This window comes from Lynx canadensis, chromosome C2, assembly GCF_007474595.2.
Source record: "Lynx canadensis isolate LIC74 chromosome C2, mLynCan4.pri.v2, whole genome shotgun sequence".
Classification (NCBI taxonomy): Eukaryota; Metazoa; Chordata; class Mammalia; order Carnivora; family Felidae; genus Lynx; species Lynx canadensis.
Window position 1 is genome coordinate 5,376,463 of NC_044311.2, and position 24,163 is coordinate 5,400,625.

At 40.8% G+C, this 24,163-nt stretch overlaps 1 protein-coding gene across 6 annotated transcripts in view; it reads left to right on the top strand.

Moving 5' to 3' along the window:
- GOLGA4 (golgin A4) overlaps positions 1-24,163 on the top strand; it is a 126,785-nt gene that overhangs the window by 58,842 nt on the left and 43,780 nt on the right. For all 6 annotated transcript variants that reach the window (XM_030328626.1, XM_030328629.1, XM_030328628.1 and 3 more), the window contains 4 exons: positions 10,729-10,907; positions 13,144-13,272; positions 16,892-17,047; positions 19,172-23,412. In XM_030328626.1, the coding sequence (XP_030184486.1) occupies positions 10,729-10,907; positions 13,144-13,272; positions 16,892-17,047; positions 19,172-23,412 (4,705 nt within the window). The remainder of the gene's footprint in view (positions 1-10,728; positions 10,908-13,143; positions 13,273-16,891; positions 17,048-19,171; positions 23,413-24,163) is intronic.

The following is a 24,163-nucleotide window of genomic DNA, read 5'->3' on the forward strand; positions in this document are numbered from 1 at the left end:
GTGTTGAGTTGGGCCTCCAGGAATGAATAGAAGGGGCCTAGGCGGAGAGGTGGGGGCAGCACACATTTCAGTTACTACAAGGTCAGCGGCAGGCACGGTGAGTCGAGTGGGGGTGTGAATCGGCGGCAAACAGTTCTTGCTCGAGTGGGAAACGAAGTTGGATTGTGAAAGAACGGACTGTTAACATCTTGAAAGGTGAGTAGCTCAGCTTAGACTTTGGTGTACAAGGCAACAAGAAACCAGTCGTAGGAAAGCATACTGTGATGGAAGCTAGTGTTTTATACTGAAAAGAAATGAAGTGGGAGGTCAGACTTAAAAAAGCAGAGGCAGAAATCTGGGCGTGAAGGACTGAGAACTTGGGCCACCTTGGCTGGGATGGGTCTGAAAAAGAGAGGAAGAGTAGAACCTGCCAAATTTGGTGTGTGATCAACTTTCAGGGGCAGAAAAACAGCAGAAATCTAAGATGAGTCCAAGGTTTGAAGCTGGGGAGACTGAATGAAAAGTGAGAAGTCAGAATAGGAAATCTAACCAGGGAATTTGAAGAATGGAGTAAAAGGAGGGGTTTGCTTGGATACTTTGAATTTTCTCAGCCATGAGCTTTCCAAATGAAAGTGACTTACAGGAATTTGGAAAAAGACACTAGGGCATTTTTCAGGAGTCCGTAGCCTAAGGTTGAAGCCTGTGGTGAAGTCTGTGGGAGAGAGCGGCTGATCTCTCCGAAGGGTTGAGTTTTGCCGCGGTACGAGCAGTGGGGTTGCTGTGTGTTAGCACAGCCGCGGCTGCTGCTACGACTGTTGGCCAACATTTAATTTTTCTTAGGCAAGGCTCTTATAAATGCTTTGCTTGTATTTTCTCGGGTGTGTACATGCATTCAATCCCCTCAGTTTCTTTGAAATAGGTACTATTAGTACAAATAGGAAAACCCACGATCGTGGAAGTTAAGTAGTTTGCCTGCATTCACGCACGAGAGAGTGAGTGTGTAGAAGGTTTTGAATCCACTCATTTTGAGTCCAGAGTCTGTGCTCTGAACCGTAGAAATCTAGAGTCTGGCAGAGAGAGATAAACGAGAGGGAAAAAAGTTACACAAGAAGTCACAGGAATTGTGGATAGTTGTGCTTTTGGGGGAATATAAAAACCATTTGCAGAAGTGCGAGAGAGGTAGGTTGAAGATTTTAAGAAAGGTCTTCAACTTTGGTGAGGATTTGACTCCCAGGATGCGGTTTCAAAAATGATTTTAGAAACCAGATTATAAAATTTAAGGAGGGAAATGAATCTGGGTGAGAGAGCTATTTGGTTGACACCAGATGTGCTCATAAATATCTCTTTGAAGTGTTTTATTGGTAAGTATCTGGGGAATTTAGTTAATGAATTTGTTCCCAGTAAACCCAAGAAAATATCCCTTCAGAGAGCGTTGACAGCAACTGTCAGAATATAATCTCTGAAAAATTACCGGAAGCAGTTTGGGGATTGTGAGACCTTGTTAAACAGGTTTGCTTTCAGTGAATAAAAAACCTAATGTATGGTCTCAGTTTCTCATAGCAAGCCTTACCATTTTCAGGACTGCTTTTGTTGACTAATGTAACCAGTCAGGAGAAAACAATACTGTTTAGGGGGCTAAATTTTTTTTTTAAATTGGAGTGTGTCTTGGGAGGAGGTAGAAACCCATGACCCAGTATCAAGTTGAAAGAGGTGAGTGACAGAAAGGTAGACAAAATATGTAGTTAATTCACACGTAGGGCTGACATTTCCCAGGCTCCTATTCTAGTCAGTTCATCAGTTGGCATAGCCTTCCTTTTCTCGCTTCTTCAGAACATGGTTGTATTTTGTCTTTGAATGGCATTTTCATAAAACCGTATTTTGTGTAAATATTTCATAGCTTATAGGTTGAGAAACTTTTCTGTTTCTGTTACTGTAAAAATATCAAAACTTAGTAAGTCCTTAAAGAGGGAATTATGATTTAAAGTTATTTAATAGAGACATTAACTTTGGAAAGTCTGCGGATCACTTTGTTGTAAGTGTTTTTATAGATATTTTAGAAATTATATTTGTAGTCCCAATTATTGGACCGTGACAGAAAGTTGTAACAGACTCATTCTGCATTGAAGATACTGCCTTTTCAATCTATAATGAAAGCTGGTTTTGCACTGATCTTGAGTCTGAACAGAACTGTTGAAATGTAAAACAGTGTTTAGTTCAAATAGAAAATGCCTATGCCAATTGACAGAAGAATTCCAATTTAGTGCTGAGAGTAGGAAAAGGTGTTTGTAAAGGAAGTAGAGGTTCCATATGGTCTGTGAACATTATCTGGCACTTGGAGAAGTCTCTTCCTCTGTGAAATATTTGTCTTTCTCTTTCTTGAATTTAAAATTCAAAGGCTAAACACATAAAAGCTGGCCATGGGAAAGAAGCATTAACAGCATTAATTAACATCGTTAAAGCTTGTAGTTGTTAAAGATTTTTAGAAGTAAATTTGTCTACGTAAAACAATTATAAGAGAATATAAACTCTCCTAATGCATTTTTAACCGTAAAAATTTAACTCTATTTAGTAATTCTTGGCATGTGGCCATCAGTAGACGATAGTTTATTTTTTTGGCTCACGTATTTTGGAGTTAAAAGCCAGCTCAAGTGCATTTCCCACTACTTTTCTTGGAAAACAATCTATTGCCCTAGTTCTAATAGTTTTTCTAAATGAGCTGTGATGCCTCCCATATGTTAGAGGACAAGGAAATCGGCATGGCTTTGATTTTAAAAAGAACAGTTCTGTCCTAAAAGGCTGAAACTATGTGAATGTGGTGATCTGTCTCCTTTACAGTATATGCTGTATCAACCTGTATTACTTACTGTCCTCCCTAGGGGAGAGGAAGCTGGGCATGGTTTTTGACGTATGGTACTATAGCACTCTTGTTTTGTTAAAATTATTTATTTTAGTGGATAAAGAAAACCAAAGCCAAATCTATTTGTTAGAAGCGTTTTGCTACAATTGTTGATAGTGTTCCTTTCTAGCTGTAACTTAAGAACAGATGGCTGTATCTTCAAGTAACCAGGTTTTAAACTTAGAGAAGTCTGGTGGTTGAGCTTTAGTTGCATAATGCCGTATTTTAGATGCTAGGTATTATCACTAATTGACTAGAATATTATCAATTCAGCGCAACACCAGTGCAGAATGTTACTGCTGCTTAAGTTCACACTAGGTTTTGGCTGTTCTGTATGTGTGCATGTGTATGTTTTAAGTGTGGGCGGGGTGGGGGGGAGGTAGCTGGCTAGTTATTAATACAGTGTGTTACAAAAACATTGGAAAATAGAGAAAATGTAAGCACGTCGCTGTTGTTTCAATACACTTCCATTTAGTCTTTTCTCCAATCCTTATTTTTATATTATTGTAATCATATTATACATATAATTTTATATGCTCCCTTTTTTCCATTTAGCATTATATTAGGAGTACTCTTACATGTTGCTAAAATACTAACATATTTTAATGGCTGTGTCAGAATGCATGTACGTCATTTACTTAACCATTTCTCTCTTGATCAACATCTAAGTTATTTTATATTTTTGCTGTTATGAATAATACTGTAACAACTCTGTGATACAGCTTATTCCATCTTTGAATTTTTTCTCAGGATAAATTCTTACCCATAGACTTCTAGTCTTTTTTGTAAGTTACCTTTATGTATTTAAATATAGCCACTACAAAAAATCCACACCACAGTGTTAACTGCCCCCCTCCCCCTCCCCCTTAAAATGTTCTTGCCTATAGTTACGTAAAATGAATAAAATATTCTGTTTGGATTAGGAAAGTTTCCAGAGTGCTTTCCAGAATATCTTTTGTAAACCTTGTGTCCCTTTCATTTACCCTGTCTTTGCCTAAGTCATGTGTTTTATATGATTGGCTGCATTTAAACACTTAGATGAACTCATAACATTCTTTGCTTTTTTATTGCCATGTTGTGTTTGTGCAGGAAATAAGTTTTTTATTCATTTGTGTGGTATAGGCCTAATGTCAGATATTCAGTGGAATATATTTATTTGACATTCGAAGGACCCTCTTAATAGAGTTCATGTAGTTCAATAATATGTAAGATTTATTCATATTTATATAATAAACGAAAATCACATGTGTATTTAAGTGCTTTGTTAGTTGCTGATAATTTATGTAACACAGTTTTCTTGGAGTCTTAAGTCTCACAAAACATCTTATTTTTGTGCATCCACACATGCCAATAAGTGAATCATGGTGCCTTTCCCAAGCCTTGTATGAACAGGACTGGGGTAAGGGCTGATTTTTTTTTCTTATCATGGGTACTTAGAAAAAGCTTTATCAAGAAAATTCCATGTTTCTCAGGCAAAAAAGTATGAATCAAAGTAGAGTTTAAATCTGTCATGTTCGATAAGTAATATGTACCTATTTTGGCACTAAATGTATACCTGACGGAAAAATTTATTATTTTAAATGGAATTAGATTTTCATTCATTATAGGTGGTTTATTTAATAGCCGTATATTCATGGTACTTGATGTATTTCTACAGCAGTAGCTGTGCATCCTCATATATTTCCATAGTCTTGTCATCTTGCACTTATGTCCCTGGCAGTGTCACTGTTACTGGAAAGCATCGGGAACACATTTCTTTGCTACAGAATCATATTTTCATTCCTTCTTTTTTATCTGAGTGTAGTTGACGCACAATATTACATCAGTTTCAGATGTATGACCTAATGATTGGACAAAACTATACATTATGCTGTGCTCACAAGTGTAGCTCCCCATCTGTTCTCACACAGTGCTGTTACAGTACCCCTGACTGTCAATCATATTTTTGATTTAATTAATTTTACTTGTCTTTAGTTACATTTTTCAAGATTAGCCTGGTGTTTTCAAGGTATAGATAAGTTGCATGGTTGATGTAAGGATTGCATGAACATTTGGATAGATCTGTAAAATTAAAAAAATTTTTCAAAGTCAGGGCACAGTCCGCCTATAGAGCGAACCTTGTTATGTCTTTTGGAAAGTGGCTTAAAGAGTAGATTTCCATTGCAAAGGTGATCTTACATTTCTGAAGGCCCCAGTTTGTATATGTGTTGTACTATCTGGTTCATACCACTGGGTGGTAGTATTATTCTCTTCTACATAAGCTCTAGACGAGTGGTTTTCAAACTTTCTTCATCTCGGGAACCTCTTTACACTGTTAAAACTTACTGAGGATGCCAAAGAGCTTTTGTTTATGTGGGTTACGGGTAACGATATTTGCTGTATTAGAAATTCAGACTAGGAAATGAAAACATTTCTTAGTTCATTTAAAAATACCGATTATAAACCTGTTACATATTGGCCTAAATGCTTTTATAAAAATTACTAATATTTTTTAAAACAAAATTTAGTGTGAAGAGTGGTCTTGTTTTACGTTTTTTCTTATCTCATTGTTTGGCTTATAATAAGCGGATTTTCATGCCTATTTCTATATTCAATCTGTTGTGATATGTTATTTTGGTTGAAATATATGAGGAAAATCTGCCATTATACAGCTATGCAGATATGTATTTGGAAAACAGACGACCTCTGAAAGGGTCTCAGGACCCTTGGATCTTTGTACCACACCTTGAAAACTGCTACTCTACACTTTTGCTTTTGTTCACAAAAGAGCCTTGACGGTGGGTTGGAATTCTGATAAAATTCTCTTTATTGCTTTCTGTTAACTTGCATTTCATTCATTTTGTAGTATTGCCTGGTTTTTTTTTTTGTTTTTGTTTTTGTTTTTTGTTCAATAACCTGAATTTCAGCAGTTCTTTTGCTGGGAGAGAGACACAGGCACTGGCTTACTTATTCACTCTTGATGGTATCAATCAGCTTCTTAGGGTCAACAGTTAATCTACAGCTTGGCAGCCTTTCCCCACCTGTGCATCTGTGCTTATTCCCTGCAGAGGGAGTAGAGATGGGCCTTCTCATCCTTCGGTAGAGCGTCCTCTGGGATAGAACCACGAACAGGAGCACTACCTCGATCTCGGCGTTCTGGGAATTGTTACTGCGATTGGTCAGGAGTTTGAGGATGAGGAGAGGCAGAGGTGGTGAAGTGCCAAATGTTACATTCCTCCTCGCTTCGCCCAAGGTTTATTCCCCAGTCCCTCTACTCCTTCAGCCGCCTTTTCGTCAAAAAGGGTCTTTTTGACACCCAGTGCCTACTAGCTACTAGCCAGTAAATGTTCGATGAGTGAATGGTTGGATGCTTGATTAGCTATAGGTGACCAGCCTTTCTCACTTAAATTTAACTGCCGGCGAGCGTTTGTCTGTTCTTGGAATCCCCGTGGATGTCAGTGAAACTCGTCTGAAGTGGAAGGCGAGGAACCTGGTGATAAAGTTATGGCCTCCCCTGGCATTTTACTTTTGACAGAGGACCCTTCTTAAGGTTTATTAAATTTTTGCGTAGAAACATTTTCAAAGTTTTGTTTTTTTTTTTTTTTTTAATTGAATACAAAGTGCCTGAGATACATTGAATTTTGCTTTGGAAGAACACCGTGTGTTCTTGCAACATGTGGCAGCAGCCTGTGCTTCGCCTTCCCGTTGTCGTGTGCTGTGACCGTGGTTTTCCTGCGCACTCTTGCATGTTGGCGGAGGACTTGTCAGCGGTGGCTGATGCACGCTTTCTTTCTCCCCGCTCACTTATCCTTTGTTGGCGACTAGAAGGTAAATTATGTAGATGTTCAGAACATACTTCTTCAGTACTCACGTTAAAATCCTAGCATAGTTTCATTTTGGGAAGAGTGGGAAATTCATCTTTAGAGTGTTACCAGCTGTGGACACCACTTTTCTGCATCCGATGGTAATAAGATCAGAAGGTGAGACATTTCTGGTTAGTAAGCAAACTCTCAGTATAGTCTCCTTCAACGTTGAGATGATGGGACTCCTTGTTGGAGGCACACTTCCTGCCAGGAAGCGGCTTCATTGGTGGTACGGGGTAGAATCCATATGGATTTGCAGTATGACAACCCCCCCCCCCTTTTTTCTGGATACTTACTAACATTTCCATAGAGCAGAGTGGAGATGGAACACGGTTGAGTTTTTGTGTGTCTCTCAGAAGTATAACATAACTATGTTTTGTTGAGAGTTAGAAGCCATCAGTAATTGACCGATTCAGAAATTCTGGTTTAGTAAGATGCATTATTGTCCAACTGAGCTGGATCAATGTCAGCAGTCTTAGAGTTTTTAAAAATAATGCAAGGTGAGGATTATTCCTTAAATAAAACTTGAAAGTTCTGGCACCAAGCTTTATATATTCAAGTTGATTTATCATCTGAGGGGAGAGTTGGATGCCTTAGTTTTTGCATTTGAATAAGAATGTTGAATTAAAAAATTTCGAAGATTTCTTTCTAGGTATAAAATTATGTGGTTCTCTGACATGGTAGCAGAAAGTGGGAGATAAAAAGAATTGTGGAACCGGATCTATCCTATTATTTATTTATTTATTAAAAAAAATTTTTTTTAATGTTTATTTGTTTTTGAGACAGAGAGAGACAGAGCGCAAGTGGGGGAGGGGCAGGGAGAGAGGGAGACACAGAATCTGAAACAGGCTCCAGGCTCTGAGCTGTCAGCACAGAGCCCGACCTGGGGCTCGAACTCACGGACCGTGAGATCATGACCTGAGCTGAAGTCGGACGCTTAACTGACTGAGCCACCCAGGCGTCCCGAGATCTATCCTATTTTAATCATTGTATGATGCATAATCAAGTGACTTAGGAAAATGATTTCAGTGGATGAAACACTAAAATTAGAATGTAATAGAGGAGAATATTCTAAATTTTACTGAGTGTGGTTAGAAAACTGAATTACTGGAAAATTATTTCTGAATAGGAACTTTGTGACATACATTTTTTGTTGTTTCCAAAGGTGAGAGCACTACATCTATTTTTGTACTGTGCTGGATTCTGGAATTTTAAGAATGGAAATGAGGAAAATTCACTTGGTATTGCCTATATACAGTTTTGTTTTATTTTGCTTAATCAGGACAAGTTTTTCATTTAAAACTTGATTTGTTGGACGAATATCAAAACTACCTTCAGGTTTTCCAGAGCCTGATTTCAGAGATTTCTGTAAAGTGCTTAGAAATGCCAGGATACTATTTGACATGCTGAATAATAGTACTAATGAAACGATGCTGGTGACATCCAAGCATTAAAAAAATTCTTTTTCCGTTTTTTTTCTTTCCCAGATTTAAACCATCAGCACAAACTGAGCAGTAAGCACTTTATTATAGAATTTCTTTCCCATAATCGATCACTTGACTTTAGGAAACTGGTTCTTAAGAAATTAGGAAACTAATTTCGTGTTAGTAACAAGAGATATTTCTTGATGCTTGATGCTAACATTTACTATAGTAAAAGAACATCTAAAGAAAACAAAAACAACATTTTCCTTTGAATATTTTGTTTTCCAACATATTTATATCTGAGAATCTTGGTGTTTGCAGGCAAATACCGGTAAAGTTAGAGCAGGAATCTTTAAAATTTTTTTTTTAATGTTTTTATTTATTTTTGAGAAAGAGAGAGAGAATGAGACTGAGCAAGAGCAGGGGAGGGGCAGAGAGAGAGGGAGACACAGAATCCGAAGCAGGCTCCAGGCTCTGAGCTGTCAGCACAGAGCCCGACATGGGGCTTGAACTCACGGACCGTGAGATCATGACCTGAGCCGAAGTCGGCCGCTTAACCGACGGAGCCACCCAGGCACCCCCATGAGCAGGAATCTTTAAAAAAGGATGTCAGCTAATTAATAACCTTTTGAAATTTAAAGCATCAGTTTTTTACATTGAGCATATAAAATGAACAAATTGGACAGGTTTAAAACATTTTTTTAATTAAAAAAATTTTTAAGTTTATTTATTTATTTTGAGAAAGAAAGAGAGTGGGCATGAGTGGGGTAGGGACAGAGAGAGAAGGAGAGAGAATTCCAAGTAGGTTCTGCACTGTCAATGCAGAGCCTGACACGGGACTTGAACTCACAAATGGTGAGATCATGACTTGAGCCGAGATCAAGAATTGGACGCTTAACTGACTGAGCCACCCAGGCACCCCTGAACAGGTTTTTTTAAAAAAATATCAAGATATATGGTTGCTAGAGAAGTTATTTTTTTAAATGTTGAGCGAAGTAAGTTATGTTTCCCAGTTGTTACTAGAGTACAGCCTTTCTCATGCCTTTTTTTTTTTTTTTTTTTTTTTTTTTTTTTACTAATGCAACTTACCGTTAAGAAAATGCTGTAGAACAGCTATTTGCCTTCAGGTATGAAATTCCTGTGCCCAAACCACTGTCTGTTAAGGTGAAGCCAAGTTGTGGTTAGTAAATGGGCTTTTTGTTTTTGAGATGCCATAGGTTAAAGTTGCACATTTCTTATACCACTGAGGGTAAAAATACTATAAATATTAATGAACTGCCTCTCCTCTGGACATAGGTTTCTTGATAGCATTAAAAACCCATCCTGAAAATTTGTGTTTTATTTATAGTCCATCTCTGTGGTAAAGGGAGCCTGGTGTCTTCTGTGAGGACTAAAGAAAATAATCTAGGATGATAATAGCAGTTCCCACTGCTATTTTGATAGCATATCACTATGCCGGTAGAGAGAGAAACACATACAATGCACACATGCACACACATACTTGTGCACAGATACATCTACACACAAGCACACGCACACATTTTCAGTGCCGAGTTACCCAGTTGTTGTACCCACCCTATCTGGTTTTGTTGGAAGCCGGGTGAGCTATTGGCCTCCTTAAAGATAATACTGCTGTATCCTAGATGATTGCTTTTGCAGGGCCTGAATTCTTCTCTCACACAAGGACACCCTGCTGGTAGAGCCGGGGGTGGGGGGGGGGGTTTAAGTTTGTTTATTTATTTTGAGAGCGAGAGGAGGAGCGCATAAGTGAGGGAGGAGCAGAGAGAGGGGGAGAGAAAGAATCCCAAGCAGGCTCCACGCTGTCAGCACAGAGCCTGACGCAGGGCTCAGCCTCATGAACCGTGAGATCATGACCTGAGCCGGAAGCCACTGAGCCACCCAGGTGCCCCTGGCAGTGCCTTTCTATATACAGTCGAATCAGTAAAGGTTTCTTTCTAGTCAGTGGCCCTAGTTTGAAGCTTATACAAAGGGTACGTTTCATGTCATTATACATCGTTTAAATATGTGATTCAGCTGGTAAATGGTAAAACAAAAACCAAAAAACTCTGCTCTTTTATTATATGGTTAAGAGGTTTGTAAAAATAGGATCAGTCAAAGAATAATTTTTCCATTCTTAAAAATGTCCTTGTGAGTATATAATAATATTACCTAATTATTGACAATAGGTAAGAACTCCATAGCAAACAAGAAAGCAGTTGAAATTACATCATACAGAAGGAGGAGTAAGTCTTCATTTCTTTGCATTTGCTATCTGTAAGGACACTTGTAGGCAGAAAGTGTGGGGAACCATTAGTAATTTAATTTTTTAGCAAACTCCTGAGTTTAAGTTCATGTAAGTAGTCTTAAGATCTGAATCCAGAATTCAGTGACAAGCTAATTTCAGTTAACTGGACACTTCTTGCGGCTTTGTGGAACGGCTCAGAAATATCTCTTGGCTTAAAACAAAAATGAGTATTTTAACCTGTCTTGCTACTGCTGCTCATAGTTCCCATAAATTGGACATGAAACACTTTAGCTCAATGATAGTATTTCTTGAGATACTTGTTTTCTGCTGTTTTCCTTATAGCTTTTGAGGAACTTGAAAAAGCCTTGAGTACAGCCCAAAAAACAGAAGAAGCACGGAGAAAAATGAAGACGGAAATGGATGAACAAATAAAAGCTATTGAAAAAGCAAGGGAGGAGGAACGCACCATTCTACAGAACGAATTAAGTCGGGTGAAGCAGGAGGTTGTTGATGTGATGAAAGTAAGAATCATTCTAGATTGAAACAGGCTACAGCAATTTTGAAACTTAAAGTCTTATGCTTTTCCTACAATTTTTGACTGTAAAGAAGAATTAATTTATGTTTTAGACCTTGACCATTTTGTGAGTTCAGGATATAGGAAAAAAATCACTTTGATAGAGAAAAGAATTTATATCATTGTGGATATACTTTCCAGAGGTAGTCTCTGCATATAATTTCTCTTTGCTGTTTTATAATCTCTTTTAAATTTTTTAACACAAAAGATAGTATGTTATATATACTGTTCTGTGTGTGTGTGTGTGTGTGTGTGTGTGTATGTATGTATATATGTATATATATACACACCGCTTAATGTGTTCCATATCGTTGACAATTGGTAATGATGCCACATTTGAGATTTTGGTTTTTGTTATGCTGCATTTGTTTTAAAGACTGCTCAGGATTTCACCGTATGAATGTTTCATAATTTAATCCGTCTTCTGATTTTTTCATTTTCTGTTTTTTTTTCATTTTCTGCTGTTGCAGTTGGTGAATATCCTTATCGTATTTGCTTACATGTATGTTTCTTTAGGATAGTTTCCTAGAAGTGGAATGTTAGGCAGAGATTATGTGTACTTTCAATTATTGCATAGTTGCTACAAGCTCTATAGAGGACGCTTTATACTCTTGCAAGTGATGCATTACCTCACAAGGATGGTGTTGCTTTTTTTTTTTTATCTTTCCAAGATGAAGAGTTAAAAGAAAATGACATTGTAGTTTTAATGTGCTTATCTTTTTATCAGCATGATAAACATTTTTTATTTTGAGAGAGCAGGCATGCACACATGTGCAAGTGGTGGAGGGTCAGAGAGAGAGGGAGAAAGAATCCCAAGCAGGCTTCTCACTGTCAGTGTGGAGCCTGACGCAGGGCTCGAACTCATGAATTGTGAGATCATGACCTGAGTCAAAATCAAGAGTCAGATGCTTCAGCACAGAGCCTGGAGGCTCTGTGCTCAACTGACTGAGACACCCAGGCACCCCTGATAAACATGTTTTTATATATTTAAAAGGAATTGGTAGTTTTTTCTCTTTGAGTTGCTTGGTCAACTCTTTAACTCATTTTCCTTTTGGACAGTTGGTCTTACTGATTTGTGTAAGTTTTTTACATATACTAGGAATTAGTTCTTTGACTATACAGTGCATTTATCCAAATAATGTTTTTCTCTCTCTCATCTTAATTGACTTTGTTTATCACTTATTTTTGCTTTGGGATTGGTCTTTTGTTGTTTTGTTGGCCATGTAGAGATTTTTCTATTTGGATTTTTGTTCTGCTTTTAAAAATACATTCTCACTGACATCATTTAAAAATTCTACTTTTTTTATGGCACGTATATGCTTTCATTTTTTATTGTTAAATCTTCGATCCAATTGGAATTTATTTGGTGTAAGGAGTGAGGTAGGGATCCAACTTTAATTTGTTTCCAGGTGACTATAATCCATGTTTTCCCTTTTGACATGGCGTACTACTTTATTTCATCCTAAATTGTTGTGCTACATACTGTTCTCTTTCCTGAATTCTCTGTGCTATTCCATTGCTTTTCCTGACTATATGCCAGTGTTACACTGTTATAATTACTCTGGTTTTATAATATGTTCTGTTATTTGGTAGCCTCCCCTTATTATGCTTATTTTTCAGAAGAGTGCTGGCTATTCTTGCGTGTTTATTTTGTCCACCGGACCCCTCCACCCCCATTCTGTGGGTAGTTTTGTTCGGTTACATTAAATTTTTAGATTTATTCAGGGAGGTTTGACCTTTTTGTAAGATTAAGTCTTCCTCTCCCAGAAAGAACAAGGCCAGTACTTTCTAATAAATAGCGTATTTACCGGAAAGCTAGATTGGTGCAGCCAGGGCAACTTGACCCCAGTGGAGTGCCCTCTCTGAGAGCATCTTCACTCCCCTCTCCTGCACTTCCCCATCGCGATTGGTGGGGAATATCCCTGCAAGATGTGGAAATGGCGCTTCAACCCTGTAAGAATGACTCCTGCAGCAACAGCTGTGCTTGTCTCAAATGAGTGATACACTCTGTAGGCTTTTCTTTTTAACTATTGAGACTTTGGTCACTTTTGATTTCTGTGGGAAATACGTGTTGAGTTTTCCTCTTACACTGTTGTCTTGATGATTAAATTGTAATAAAGGGTTACTTAGTTGTAGAATACATATTTTGGGAGTTTCACTTTAACTATTTGGCTGACCTTCAGAAACACGCAGAACAAATTGCTAAACTGCAGAAGCTTCATGAAAAGGAGTTGGCCAGAAAAGAGCAGGAACTGACCAAGAAGTTTCAGACCCAAGAAAGGCAATTTCAGGAGCAAATGAAAATAGCTCTCGTAAGTACCCGTTTTGTTTTTGTTATAGGTAAACTTTGTAGCTTTATAGAGTTCTCTCCTCACCCCTAACTTCCAGCTTGAAGTCAGACTACTGGCGGCCTTGACCTTTGAGTGCGTAGAGAGGATAGGATGTAGGCAGGAAAGAGGCTGTCATAGCTTGTTAACTTGGCATTGTGTGAAAATTGTATTAACCAACAAGCTTTCATTAGCCAGTTTGTTTGTGTATCATCCCTCTTTTCCCTGGCGGTAGGGTAGGCTATGATGGTGGAGAAGTGAAGGGGACGGTCGGCTAATTGAAGCTGTGAACCAGGGACTGCATAACTCAGGAAGAATGTCTAAAGACTCACCAGATTGAGTGTACCAGAGTTCAAAGCTCAGAAAGTTTTGTCTGAAATGCATTCTATTTTTATTTTATTTTAAGTTTATTTATTTATTTTGAGAGAGAGCGCACTGTGCATGCACATGCACAGGAAGGACAGAGAGAGAGGGAGAGAGAGAATTCCAAGCAGACTCTGCTCTGTTAGCGGGGCTTGTCTCATAAACTGTGAGATCGTGGCCTGAGCTGAGATCAGGAGTCTGATGCTTAACCAACTGAGCTACCCAAGTGCCCCGTGAATTGCATTTTATTTTTTTATTTTTTTTATTTTTTTTTTTTCCCAACGTTTATTAATTTTTGGGACAGAGAGAGACAGAGCATGAACGGGGGAGGGGCAGAGAGAGAGGGAGACACAGAATCGGAAACAGGCTCCAGGCTCCGAGCCATCAGCCCAGAGCCCGACGCGGGGCTCGAACTCACGGACCGCGAGATCGTGACCTGGCTGAAGCCGGACGCTTAACCGACTGCGCCACCCAGGCGCCCCTGAATTGCATTTTAAAGGAGAAAAAATGAAAATGACCCAAGTAGTTTTCATTTTAAGTAGAATGGTTTCAGTAGTAATTTTCAATACATATGATTTTTATTAAAAAAATAAAATAAGAAACCACTGACCGAACGAACCAAAATAATATCCAGAAAAACAAAGATAAGGTTTTTGGGATAGTATAATTTGAAGGTTTATAACAATTTTTTTTTCAAATTGTGAAAAGCCTTTTATATAAGTTACCATAAGAAGCATTAATGCCAAAAATGTACCTGATTGTCTTTATATGAAATTGGTATCCGTAAGACAGTGTGTACAATTTTAAAACACTTTTAGTGCAGAAGGAAAAGGAATAATATTTGTAATTTTAGTCTTCTTGCTTTCGCACATTTGTGTTTTTTCACTCTCATTTGGATCTGGGGCTCTGAGAGTTTCCAGCAGCAGTTATTTTTGAACTGAGTCAGGGAGTTCTCTGATCTCTGGGGCAAACAGGCACATGGATTTACAGTTTTGTCGGCTGAGGTTAGGGGTTTGCTCTACATTCATGAAAAGAACACGTAATGGGCACGTACTTGTATTCTTTCTTGGTCCAGAGAGGATCAACCAATCTATCTATCTAATTCATTATATTATTGCTGTTGTTGTTGTTAAGTACACTCTGTCCCCAATGTGGGGCTCGAACTCATGACCCCAAGATCAAGAGTCGCATGCTCTACTGACTGAGCCAGCCAGATGCTCTAGTCCAGAAAGGATTTAAGGTAGTTTACAAGAATGCTTAGACTATAATAGGACAGCATAAATTTAAAATAGGGGCGTGAAAATTAAGAACAAAGTGGGCATAAATGAAGCCAGGAATTGTTCTAAAAATTCCTGTCATAAAGATCTGTGTGTTTTCATGCTGGAGTAATTGGCCTTTGGGGACGCTGAGACTTGAACATTGGCCTTGTTAAAAACTGCGTTCCAGGGGCGCCTGGGCGGCTCAGTCGGTGAAGCGGCCGACTTCGGCTCAGGTCATGATCTCGCGGTCCGTGAGTTCGAGCCCCGCGTTGCGCTCTGTGCTGACAGTTCGGAGCCTGGCGCCTGCTTCGGATTCTGTGTCTCCCTCTCTCTCTGCCCCTCCCCTGTTCATGCTCTGTCTCTCTCTGTCTCAAAAATAAATAAACGTTAAAAAAAAATAAAAAAAAACCAAAACTGCGTTCCAGAACTGGTATACTCAGATATATTCTGAGTGGAGAGAGCAGGATGAGATACATGTGAAGCACACGCGCGCATGCACACACATACGCGGGCGCGTTTCCTGCCTTCCACTCCCCTTTCTACCTAGTTCTTCAAAGAAGTTAGCTTTGTGTTGCTAGCCAAAGTTCAACAGGCTACTAAAATGTTCTCTTACTATTATTTTGTTGTGAAGTTTATTTATTTATTTTGAGAGAGAAAGAGAGAACAAGTCAGGGAGGGGCAGAGAGAGAAGGAGAGAGAGAATCTCAAGCAGGCTCCGTGCTGTCCATGCAGAGGAGGACAGGGGGGTTCAAACTCATTCACCTGGAGATGATGCCCTGAGCCGAAACCAAGAGTCGGATGCTCAACTGACCGAGCTACCCAGGCGCCCCTCCTCTTATTTTTATGGGCATAGAGAGATGCATTTAAAATGTAGTTTACATTAGACAGTATAGTATGTTTAAAATGTTAAAAAAAACTTTATAGATTTTTTTAAAGTTTATGTATTTATTTTGAGAGAGGGAGAGAGAGAGAGAGAGCGGGAGAGAGAGAGGGAGACAGAGAGGGAGAGAGAGGATATGAGCAGGGGAGGGACAGAGGGAGAGGGAGAGAGAATCCCAAGTTGGCTCTGCAGGGCCTGATGTGGGGATTGAACTCACAAACCATGAGATCATGACCTGAGCCGAGATCAAGAGTCAGACACTTACTACTGAGCCACCCGGGCACCCCTTAAGTGATGTTTTGAAATTGATTAGAAACGAATAGTTTCTTATCAGTCTGCTTGTAATATGGCACAGCATCTTTCCTTAAAGCAACGTTTCACCAGAGTGTAGTGAACTGAAAATATTGCTGCTGGCAACATGATCCCTATGCAGTAGGTATGGATAAAGTATTCTTCAGTGGAATCCAAAGCCACTAAATGTTGAAAGTGCTGTCTAGAGCTTCTCTTTTCCAAACAGTAAACACTTTTTAATATAAATGTTGATATGTAATAAAGACAAAGAAGAAGCTTTTCAGGATTGATGGGGTGGGTAGAACAGCTCAGGTAGGCTCTTACAGTTGCTTCCTTGATCTAATCCATTATTCACATGTAATCTTCTGATTTTGATTCGGTTTTTCTACCTAGGGTTCCCTAATGAGGTGTTTGTCACAAATTATATAAGCCCACAACCTAGTTCCTCGGCCTGGAGTTGAAATAACCAAACTCTGGAGTACAGAGAAGAGGTAGTGACACTTTCATGACCCTTCACATCGAGCCGTGTTTTGCAAAACCTTTTAAGTAGTGGAAAAATAGCAGACATAGTGGGGTTACTGGAACAAAATCTTTCCTATCAATAGCAATTGTGGCAAATGTGGGCCAGACCACACTGGAAAAGCCACAGTGCTTTGTTTCTGCAGACTAGGTCACGGGAAGAGAGAGGTGATGATATTGCCTACCTCACAGGGCTGGTGTGCAGATCAAATGAAACACGTGGTTCCTGTGGAAGTGCCTTGGGAATGCTGAAGATTTATGTGGGGCTAAGGTGGTATTGTTTCTGGCACAGGAAAAAAGTCAATCAGAATATCTGAAGATCACCCAAGAAAAAGAACAGCAAGAATCTTTGGCCCTGGAAGAGTTAGAACTGCAGAAGAAAGCAATCCTCACGGAGAGTGAAAATAAACTTCGGGACCTTCAACAAGAAGCAGAGACTTATAGAACTGTAAGTCTAAGTAATGTTCCGGTTCCAGAGTTGTGGAATTATCTGCAGGGGGAAACTGTTGTCATCCCTCCAATCAATATGGAGTTGTCGAGAGCTTTTGTTTTACTGGGTGAGATTCACATGTACGTGCACCTCATTTTTAGGTAACCAGAGCTTTTCCTGGGAGTGGTTTTAGTGTTCACTGCATGCTGCTGCTGACTCTGCCTTTAACTGGCTGCGTCTGGCTGTGTTTCTGTCAGCCACTCACTCTGATTCTCTGCACTCAGGCTCTGTGGCATCTCTGTTCCGTTGCTTACTTGCCCTTGACCTTTAGGGAGTCGCCTCACTTCGCAGGCAGCACTTGCTCCGGCACCTTCCTGCCGTGCTGTGTCCATCTCCTGCTATGTCCTGAACCTAATTCATTCTCTGTTTATATCACAGTATAGGCACCCCAGTGCCCTGCTTTTAAAACATGTAAGTTCTGGGGGTGCCTGGGTGGCTCAGTTGGTTAAGTGTCCGACTTTGCTCAGGTCATGATCTTGCAGTTCGTGGGTTTGAGCCCTGCTTCGGGCTCTGCGCTGACAGCACGGAGCTTGCTTGGGAATCCCTCCACCTGCCCCACCCCTCCTCTGCTTGCTCCCTCTCTGTGTCTCAAAATAAACAAACATTTGGGGCGCCTGGGTGGCTCATTCGGTTACGTGTCCGACTTCCGCTCAGGTCCTGATCTCGCGAGGTTCGTGGGTTCGAGCCCCGCATCAGGCTCTGTGCTGACAGCTCGGAGCCTGGAGCCTGCTTCGGGTTCTGTGTCTCCCGGTCTCTGCCCCTTCCCCAGCTCGCGCGCGCTCTCTCTCTCTCTCTCTCTCAAAAATAAACATTAAAAAAATTAAAAAAACCAAACAATCATAGTCCATGCCTGGATGGTTGGACTGTGGAATATTTATTTATAAAACATTTAAGTTTTTCCTGGTTTTCCCATGTTAAACATAGTCCTATAGTCAATAAATTTATAGACATGTCCCCGGATGCACATTTTTAAGGCCCTCTGGCTCTTCCCACGGTAGTATATAAAACGTATGACCTGTTTTAAATTTTTTTTTTTTCAACGTTTATTTATTTTTGGGACAGAGAGAGACAGAGCATGAACGGGGGAGGGGCAGAGAGAGAGGGAGACACAGAATCGGAAACAGGCTCCAGGCTCCGAGCCATCAGCCCAGAGCCTGACGCGGGGCTCGAACTCACGGACCGCGAGATCGTGACCTGGCTGAAGTCGGACGCTTAACCGACTGCGCCACCCAGGCGCCCCTCGTATGACCTGTTTTAAATAAACTGACACGTTATTTAGATTTTTTGCTTTGGTTTAGACAGTGAAAGAGTCACACTTTTTTCCCATAGTTCTAAACTGTGCCTTAATTTCCCATTTCCAACATTGATGTAAGGTGGCATGGTAGAAGGGAATTGATACTCAGGAGGCCTAGATTTTTCCACTTGCTAGCTTTGTAAATTAATTATACCTTAATATCTCCACCTGTCACATGGAGACTTGGATGTGGTAATTCCTTAGGACCTTTCCAGCTGTGACATCGCATGGCTCTGTCTTAGCTCTTTTTCCTTTAGAATCAAGATTGATATTCTCATGAGCTAAGACTTATCTTCAGTAAAATTTGTATAAGTTCCTTCTTTTTGCAAAACATCTTCTAAATAATCATTTTTGAGGTGGAAAAACCAGATACATTATTTATTTTCCAAAATTAAATTATGAAAGTAATAGAATACTGATGTAGGCCTTAAGAAAACACACGGAAAAAAATTTCCTACCAAAAGTCACTGTTCTCTTCTTTATGATTTATTCCTTTTTGACTATCCATTCAGAATATTCTTGAAAATATAGGTGGTTGAAGTAATTACCCAGGGAGGTAGAAAGAATTTGGAACCTTAAGTTGTATTAAAATAGAAAATCTTTTCTTTGTTACATGATTCCTTTAGGAATTGGGCACAGATTATTTGTGCTTTCTAGTGTTTGGCATGATACGTAGAGTTATTTTTCTAAGTTTTAATCTTTAAACAGGTGTAGACATTATGTCATGTGTATCATTGCTAATAAATAAGTCTGTACTTTAATAAAAATACATCTGTTTTTATTAACAGAGAATTCTTGAATTGGAAAGTTCTTTGGAAAAAAGCTTGCAAGAAAGCAAAAATCAATCAGAAGATTTAGCTGTCCATTTGGAAGCTGAAAAAACTAAGCACAATAAAGAAATGACAATCATGGTTGAAAAACACAAGACAGAATTGGAGAGCCTGCGGCATCAGCAGGATACTCTTTGGACTGAAAAACTCCGAGTCTTAAAGCAACGGCATCAGGCCGAAATGGAAGAAGTTAGAGAAAAGCATGAACAAGAGAAAGAAACATTGTTGAAAGACAAAGAGAGTCTCTTCCAGGCCCACATAGAAGAGATGAACGAAAAGACTTTAGAAAAGCTTGATGTGAAGCAAACAGAACTGGAATCACTGTCTTCTGAACTGGCGGAAGTGTTAAAAGCCCGTGACAAGCTAGAAGAGGAGCTTTCTGTACTAAAGGATCAAGCAGATAGAATAAAGCAGGAACTAGAGGCCAAGCTGGATGAACAGAAAAGTCATCACGAGCAGCAAGTCAACAGCATCATTAAAGAACAAGAGAGGTCTATCCAGAGAACCGAGAAGGCATTAACAGATGAAATTAATCAGCTGGGGCTTCTTCTGAAGGAAAAGGACAGGCATCTGAACGAGCATCAGGCTCGTGTGGAGAACTTGGAGGCAGATATTAAGAGGTCCGAAGAGGAACTCCAGCAGGCATCGGCTAAGCTGGCTCTTTTTCAGTCGCAGCAGAGTACCACGCACGAGCAGGCTGCAGCGTCCGAGGCGCGCTTGGCTCAGCTGCGGGAGGAGCTGTTGGCCTTGGAGACGGAAAGAACTCTCCTCGCTAAACAGGTAGCCGAAGTTGAAGCGCAGAAGAATGATGTTTGCTCCCAGTTAGACGCTCACAAAGTCCAGGTGCGGGACTTAACGCAGCAACTTGAAAAGCAGAAAAGTGAAATGGAGGAAAAAGTGCAATCTTTAACCCAACTCTATGAGGCCCGGCTTAGAGATACTAACACAGAACAGGCTCAGACAAAGCAAATCTTGATAGAAAAGGAAAATGTAATTTTACGAATGAGAGAAGGGCAGAGCCAAGAAATCGAAACTCTCAAACAGCAATTATCAGCCAAGGAGGACGATATTAGTATTTTACATGAGGAATATGAAACCAAATTTAAAAATCAAGAAAAGAAGATGGAAAAAATTAAGCAGAAAGCAAAGGAGATGCAAGAAACGTTAAAGAAGAAATTGCTGGATCAGGAAGCCAAACTTAAAAAAGAGCTTGAAAATACCGTTCTAGAGCTGAGTCAGAAAGAAAAACAGTTCAATGCCAAAATTTTGGAAATGGCAGAGGCAAACTCCGCTGGAATCAGCGATGCAGTGTCGAGACTGGAAGCAAACCAAAAGGAGCAAATAGAAAGTCTCACCGAGGTACATAGACGAGAACTCAGTGATGTGGTATCCGTCTGGGAAAAGAAACTTAACCAGCAAGCGGAAGAACTTCAGGAAAAACATGAAGTCCGATTACAGGAAAAAGAACAAGAGGTAGCAGAACTGAGGCAAAGGGTCCTCCGATCCGGGTGTGAAAAAGAAGAGGCGAGCAAGGAACTGGTGTGGCTGAAGGAAGAAGGCGCTAGGCAGGACACGGTGTTAAAGGAACTACAGGAACAGCTGCACCGGAAGTCTGCTCACATGGATGCCCTCTCACAAAATGAAGCTAAGCTAAGGGCACAACTTGAAAAGCTGGAGGTTGACTTGACTCGTTCTCTGAAGGAAAATACTTCTCTTCAAGAGCGTATAGTTGAGCTGGAGAAACTGGCAGAGAAAGAGAAGCGGAAGGTTTCTGAGTTGACTGACAAGTTGAGAGCCACGGATGAGGAATTCCAGAGTCTGAAGTCTTTGCATGAAAGAAGTGAGAAAAGCCTAGAAGACAAAAGCTTGGAATTCAAGAAACTGTCTCAGGAAGTAGCAGTTCAGCTGGATATTTACTCTAGGAAAACCGAAGCCTTGTTACAAGCTAAAACAGATGAGCTGGTCAACCGTAGTAGCAGTAAAATGAATGCCATTCTCTCTAGAATTTCCCACTGTCAACACCACACAACAAAAGTGAAGGAGGCACTACTGATTAAAACTTGCAAGGCTTCTGAGTTAGAAGCGCAGCTTAGACAGCTAACAGAAGAGCAGAATGCACTAAATAGTTCTTTTCAACAAGCTACCCATCAATTAGAGGAAAAAGAAAGTCAAATTAAGAGCATGAAGGCTGACATCGAAGGTCTTGTGATGGAAAAAGAAGCCTTGCAGAAGGAAGGAGGCAGTCAGCAGCAGGCTGCCTCTGAAAAGGAGTCTTGTATCACGCAGTTGAAGAAAGAGTTATCTGAAAACATCAATGCTGTCACCCTGATGAGAGAAGAGCTCAGGGAAAAGAAATCTGAGATCGGCAGTCTTAGCAAACAGCTGATTGATCTGAACACTCAGCTTCAGAGCAGCATCAGCGCAACGGAAAAAGAAGCGGCCGTTGCGTCACTGAGGAAGCAATACGATGAACAGCAACGTGACTTGCTGGACCAGGTGCGAAACTTATCCTTGAACGCTGAAACTCTGAGTAAGGAGAAAACCTCTGCTCTCGCACAGGTAGATCACTTGTCCGGCAAACTGACCGAGTGGAAGAAGAGAGCACAGTCAAAATTCATACAGTATCAAAACACTATCAAAGAACTGCAGATGCAGCTCGAGTCAAGAGCGAAGGAAGCCAGCGACGCGGCTGAGCAGGTAAACTTATCGAAGGCGGACCTTGATCAGCAGAACGGAAGGTTTGGATGTTCCAAGGGCGAAATGGAAGGTAAGAGCGAGCTGGAGCAAGAGGAGCGTAATTTAGAGAGCGAGTTAGAAACCCAGAAGGCGAGAGTTGCGGAGTTAGAGGAGCATCTGGCTCGGAAGACCGCTGAAACGGAGTCCCTGAATGAAGCTCTTAACAAACACCATCGGCAAAAGGACGCCGAACGGGAAGAGATGCTTCGTGAGCTTCGGCACATTCAAGAGTTAGGAGAAGAAAAGGACAGCAGGGTTCAAGAAGCTGAAGAAAAAGTCTTGCGCCTCGAAAGGCAAGTGTCTTCTATGACATCCGCACTTGAAACCAAGGAGAAAGAATTGGAACACGCAAATGCAAGCGTCAAGGGCAGAGAAGAGGAGCTGAGGGCCCTGGAAGACAGGCTTGAGCTGGAGGGTGCCGCGAAACTGGCAGAACTGAAGAAAAAAGCCGAGCAAAAAATTGCTGCCGTCAAGAAGCAGTTGTTGTCTCAAATGGAGGAGAAAGAGCAGCAATGTAAGAAAGATGCAGAAGGCCATCTGGGGGAGCTAAACGCAAAGCTTCAGGAGAGAGAGCGAGAAATTCAGGCCTTGGAAGCAAAACTTAAATCGGTGGAAGGTTCACCACGGTCAGAAGCACCGGTTGCACCCGGGTCAGTAAAAACCGAGGCAGCCTGGACTGAGCACGAAGAAGCAGATCTCCGAGGCTGTCCGCAGGAGGGACGTGAAGAGAAAATCAGCGCTTTGCAAAGAAGTCTCACGGAAAGAGAAGAGCTGTTGCAGAGGCCAGAGCAGGAGAAAGAAGGGACGGTTTCTTCTCCTTCTGAAATGCAGTGCAGCTACCGGGAGCTCCTAATCAAGCTAGAACACGCCGACGCAAAGCAGCGTGAGGACCAGGTTGTGATAAGTCGTCTTCAAGAAGAACTTGAAGAGAAAAGCAAGAGATGTTCCTTGATAGCATCCCAGCACGTGGAGGAAGACGGGGGTAAAAATAACATAGGGGCGAGGCAACACTGGGAAAACGTGGTTGATGACGTCCAGAAGGTTCTCCGGGAGAAGGAACTGACCTGTCAGATCTTGGAGCAAAAGATAACAGAGCTGGATTCCTGCTTAGCAAGAGAGAGGGAAGGGCATAGGCTGGAAATGGAAGACTTGACCTCAAAACTTGAAAAATTGCAGGCTTTACAACAGCAGATGGAGGGAGAAGCTAAACCCACAGAAGCTTGGGGAGGAAGTGCTGCAGAAAAGTCCGAGTCGTGTGTCGTGCAACCCACGTCGCCTGCTGACATGGAGGCCCAGCACAATGACCTGGAATTTCAGTTAGCAGGGGCAGAGCAGGAGAAGGAGAAGCTGGGCAAGGAGATCGTCAGGTTGCAGAAAGATCTTCGAACGTTGCGGAAGGAGCATCAGCAAGAACTGGATATCGTGAAGAGAGAATATGAACAAGAAATGGAAGAGAAAATCAAGTGAGTTTTTCAGCATGAATGTTTATAAGACAGTCCTCCTTAACTCACTCCCTTTTATCGTGCCAAATACACTTAAATTTCACCAACGCAAACTATGAAACATAAATCGAGTAAGTTAAATGCTGAGGAGAAATAAAAACAATTTAAGGCAAGAGGCGGTGTTATTTCATGTCCGTTTAAAGGGGGAAAACCATTTTTTGCCTGGAAGATTATGCTTATTGGGTATATATCCCAGTAAATACTCTTCTCATTTTATTTTTAGTATTCGCATTATTATAGAACATAGATGTGTATGACGAAAATTTTGTTTTTGGTATTTTTAATGTTTATTTATTTTTGAGAAAGAGAGACAAAGCGCGAGCCGGAGAGGGGAAGAGAGAGAGGGAGACACGGAATCCGAGGCAGGCTCCAGGCTCTGAGCTGTCAGCACAGAGCCCGAGGCGGGGCTCGAACCCATCAACCGCGAGATCATGCCCTGAGCCGAAGTCGGACGCTTACCCTTACCCGGCTAAGCCACCCAGGCGCCCCAGTGTGTGATGAAAGTTTTAAGTGGAAAAGAAAAATTCTTAAATCCCCAGGACATCGTCTAGAGATAATCCTAGTTTACGTATCCTCCCAGGAGTTTTCTGTTTCTGGACGTGCGTGCACGCACGCGCGCACACACACACACACACACACACACACACACACGCATGTGCGCCCTTAAACCTGTTTTTATACTAGTGAGATCTTGTTATGTGCACCATCCTGA